Source organism: Galeopterus variegatus, unplaced genomic scaffold, assembly GCF_000696425.1.
Source record: "Galeopterus variegatus unplaced genomic scaffold, G_variegatus-3.0.2 Scaffold622, whole genome shotgun sequence".
NCBI classification, from domain to species: Eukaryota; Metazoa; Chordata; class Mammalia; order Dermoptera; family Cynocephalidae; genus Galeopterus; species Galeopterus variegatus.
The window spans coordinates 178279-182720 of NW_007726733.1; the positions used below are offsets into that span (position 1 = coordinate 178279).

At 62.4% G+C, this 4442-nt stretch overlaps 1 protein-coding gene across 1 annotated transcript; it reads left to right on the forward strand.

Moving 5' to 3' along the window:
• Positions 1–22: 22 nt before the first annotated feature.
• DDN (dendrin) lies at positions 23–4143 on the forward strand. Its single transcript, XM_008570671.1, has 2 exons — positions 23–231; positions 647–4143. Exons 1-2 carry the CDS (start codon positions 23–25, stop codon positions 2574–2576), a joined length of 2139 nt encoding a protein of 712 aa, XP_008568893.1. The 3' UTR covers positions 2577–4143.
• The last annotated feature ends 299 nt before the right edge of the window (positions 4144–4442 follow it).

The window sequence follows — 4442 nt, forward strand, 5'->3', positions numbered from 1 at the left end:
GGCCGGGGTGGGGTGGGGCAGGATGCTGGATGGACCGCTATTCTCCCAGGGGCCCGACAGCCCCCGGGAGCTCCAGGATGAGGAGTCTGGCAGCTGCCTCTGGGTGCAGAAGTCCAAGCTGTTGGTGATTGAAGTGAAGACTATTTCCTGTCATTATAGTCGCCGCGCCCCTTCTCGACAGCCCATGGACTTCCAGGCCAGCCTCTGGGCCCGCGGGCCCCAGAGCCACACGTGAGTGAAGGAGGGGTGAGGGGAGGAGAATGGTGGGGCGGGGAGTGGGGTCCGGACCTCCAAGAGGGCACCAGCAAGCACAGCTGGTCCCTGTACTCTTTTCCACACCTCCCTCCCCCACCCCCATCCCGAGGGCTGGGGCCTGACTCATCCCGCGTTGTTTGGGGGGACAGGAGTGGGCGTGAGAAAGGGCAAGAGGTGAGATGGGGCAGACACTGTTAAAGTGTGCATGGAGAGATGGCGAGGAGTTCTGCTTCGACTCCAGCCCTAACATATACGCACGTGCACACGCGCACACGGTCACACACACCCCTCCACATGGCTGCCCCAAGTGGTCTCCAGTGCTCCCAGCTCCCCGGACCTTGGCTCCCTTCCCCCATAAACTGCTCACCTGGGTTCCTGCTCATTGTCCCAGGTGTGGGCCGCGCCCGAGATCCCCTGAACCGCCGCCCCGCCGGCCCTGGCCCTCCAGGGTGTTGCAGGAGGCCACCAACTGGCGGGCGGGGCCCCTGGCAGAGGTCCGAGCCCGAGAGCAAGAGAAAAGGAAAGCGGCGTCGCAGGAGCGGGAGGCCAAGGAGACCGAGCGGAAAAGACGCAAGGCTGGAGGGGCCCGACGGAGCCCCTCGGGTCGGCCCCGCCCGGAGCCCCGCAACGCCCCTCGGGAAGTCCAACCTGAGGGGCTCCCAGCTCGCTCAAGGCCGGAGCGCCTCGGGCCCGTGGGGCGAGCTCCCCGTCCATCCGCACAGCCACAGAGCGACCCAGGGGCGGCGTGGGCGGGGCCCTGGGGAGGCCGGCGGCCGGGCCCCCCCAGCTACGAGGCTCACCTGCTGCTGAGAGGTAGTGCCGCGATTGCCCCGCGACGCCGCTGGGACCGGCCGCCACCCTACGTGGCTCCGCCTTCCTACGAAGGCCCCCACAGGACCTTGGGGACTAAGCGAGGCCCCGAGCTCTCCCAGGAGCCCGCCTCATCAGCCCCAGCTCCGACCCCGGCCAGGACAGAGGGAGGGCGCACGAAGAAGAGGCTGGATCCTCGGATCTACCGGGACGTCCTCGGGGCTTGGGGTCTCCGACAGGGGCGGGGTCTCTTGGGGGAATTCCCAGGCTGTGGAGCGGCAAGAGCAAGGCCGGAGTCCGGCAAGGGGGCCGCGGAGAAAAACCTGGGGCTGGCTGCTGCCGGCCTGAACAGTGGTAGCGACGGCCATTCCCAAGCCAAAGCTACGGTGACCCCAGGCACGGAGACAGCTCCTGCAGGGTCTGCAACTGCGACTCCCAGCCCCCCTCGTCCCGCTCCCAGGTCCAGGCACCACCTCAGAGGCTCAAGGGAAGGGAAAGAAGGAAGAGAGCAGATTTGGTCCCCCAAATGCTGGATTCCCTCCCCTAAAAAGCAGCCTCCCCAGCATAGCCAGACACTCCCCAGACCCTGGGCTCCAGGAGGCACTGGATGGAGAGAGTCCCTGGGTCATAGAGAGGGGGCAGGACCTGAGACCTTGGAGGGTTGGAAGGCGACCCGCCGCGCCCACACCCTGCCCCGCAGTTCCCGGGGTCCCGCTCGTGGAGAAGGCGTCTTTGTCATTGATGCCACGTGCGTGGTGATACGGTCCCAGTATGTTCCGACCCCTCGAAGCCAGCAGGTGCAGCTTTTTCCCTCTCGGGTGCCGCGCATTGCGGGGGATGCCTCCGGGCAACAGAAGCCCGGCAAGGAGGAGGGCCAGGGGGCCGCGGTCGTCCCCTCTCCTTGCCAGAAACTGCTACTGAGCAGTCGCCTTGTAAACCAGCCCGGCTGGGGGCGCGGGTGTGAGGCCGAGGGCGGGAAGCCGGTGGACCCCTCCCTGGAGGAGCGCGCCTCCCGTATCTTGGGGCTCCCGGTCGGCGAAGTAGACCTGCTGGACGCCCCCACGCAGCCAGGTAGCTCGGAGCACCCAGACTTAGGCCCAAGGGCTTCGGGAGGGGCGGGCAACGTGCGGGGCTCGGAAGTGACGGCCGTCCCGCGGCGCACCGGCCGGGGCTGGGCGCGGACCCCCGGGCCCTATGCGGGGGCCCTGAGGGAAGCCGTGTCCCGCATCCGCCGCCATACCGCCCCGGACTCGGACTCCGACGAAGCCGAGGAGCTCAGCGTCCACAGTGGCTCCTCTGACGGAAGCGACACAGAAGCCCTGGGCGCATCCTGGCGGAAAGAGAGGACCCTGCCCGGGGTTGGGAACATCCAGCCCCGGGAGGGCGGGAAGAAAGCGGAGTTGAGCGACAGTATCCGAGAGATTCTAGATGCCATCAACCAAACCGAGGAGGCCCTCTTCGGGGCGAGGGACACCAAGGGGACCCCACAGGGAAATAGGGAGAGGCAGTGAGAGGCCCTTCTTGTGTTTGTGTCCCCTGACCCACCCGTCCTTGGGCCTACTGGTCCCCTTTCTTCCCCACAGACTTCCTTTGCTTCTCTTTTCCTTGTATCCATACCCATACCCTTTCCCATATTTGAAATAGAAATTAAAAGAAAGGGAACATGTGGCCATTCATGATTTTGTTTCAGGAGAGGCGAGGGTGAGCAGCTGCTTTAATGCCTGCTCCATTCAGGGCACATAGGTGAGGTCTTCAGCAGCGGCTGGTGCTCCAGGTGGGGAGCTGAGCAGAGAGGCCTAGCTGGATCAGGGAGGTAGGAGGGTGACGTCTGGGCAGGGGGGAGGTGATGGAGAGGCTTCAGACTAGGCGACAGAGTAACCGGGTGACAGAGGGGTTCTTGGCAGAAAAGGAATGGGTCCAGAAGCAACCAACAAAGCAGGCAGAGGGTTCACTGTGGTGTCACAAGTCTTGGGTTTCAATCCAACTCTGCCACTGACTTGCTGGTTGACCTTAGGCCAGTCGCTTTCCCTCGCCAAGCCTCCAGGTCTTCTGGTGTGTAAAATGAGAGCGTTCTAAGGTCCATCCTTCCATCCCTGATATTTTGGGATCTTTGGGGAAGACTTTATCTCATCAACCAGCCAAGAAAGAGAGTTGGGAATGAGTGAACAAAGTCTGAGGGTTCCTGGATGGTCTCCTTGTTACCTGCACTCATCCTCAATCCAGGAGACTATCCAGGGTTTGCAGAAGAGCTGAGTAAGTGGGCAAGGGGCTTTTATCCCAGCCTCCCAGGTTTGGGTGGGGTGGGGGTCTCCTCAAGGCAGGGCAGGATAGTGGCCCCACCACTGTCCCTGACCTGTGGTGGTCGGAGTTGGGGACGGAAGGCAGCCAGTGAATCATCTTGGGACCTCTTTAGGCCTTCCCCTTTTCCTCCACCCCAATGTCCCTTAGTGGTACTCTGAAGCATGACCACGATTTCCCAGGTGGTATCGCCTACTTGAAAGAACCCTGAGAATTTTTGGCGTCGCTGCCTCTTCCAGAAACCAGCCAGGCAAGGAAGAAGACTGGTTTCAAGAAGCCTGCACGTGTGGGGTGTGATACTCGCTGTAGCCACTACGGGGCGCGCGCAGGTCGCGGATTTTCCCGGTTGCTGGTCTCTGAGTCCCCGCGGTGCTGACACTGCTGGTTAATCGGATCCCTAGTTACCGCGCGCCTGTCCCCTGTCTTCCCGCCTCCAGCCGTGCGGGGCCGGGAGCAGGTCTCCGGCCTCCCAGACCTCTGGAGCGCGCCGAGCCCCTCTTTGTACTCATCCTTGCCAACTGGCTTGGGACTCAGACACTGAAGTCTTTTTTTTCTCTCCGATCCTGGACACCTTCTCTATCCCTTCTATTTACTAGCCATGTGAACGTGGACAAATCACTTCACCTCCCTGAGCCTCAGTTTCCTCATCTGTCAAATGGGGGTTTATAAACACCTACCTCGCAGGGTTGTTGTGAGGATTTAATGCGATAATGTATGTAAAGCGCCTTGCACAGTGCCTGGCACATAGTAGGCGCTCAATAAATCTAAGCTTCCCTTTAATCAGCCTTAGCATCTTCCTTTCACTGACCCTTTCCACACAGTGTCCCTCCCCCAGGGCTCCTCCTCTCCTTCCCGCTCGGTATGAGGGGGACTCTCTTTTTTTGGTGGAAACTCCTGCCTCCCCCAGCCGGGATTCTCCCTTCCTTGCCCCCCACCCCACCCCTGGCAGGCTCTTCCCACTGCCCCAGCACACTACCCCCGCCCCCCATTCCGGGCAAGGGCTGAGTCAGCCCGGGTAAATTTAGACACCGCTGGCAAGGCAGGCGTGGGGGCTTGCCCAGACCCAGTCACTGAGTCCT

Coding starts and splice junctions, on each gene's coding strand:
- DDN (XM_008570671.1), top strand. CDS start 23: ATGCTGGATGGACCGCTATTCTCCCAGGGGCCCGACAGCCCCCGGGAG. Junction 232..646: donor CGCGGGCCCCAGAGCCACAC/GTGAGTGAAGGA, acceptor TCATTGTCCCAG/GTGTGGGCCGCGCCCGAGAT.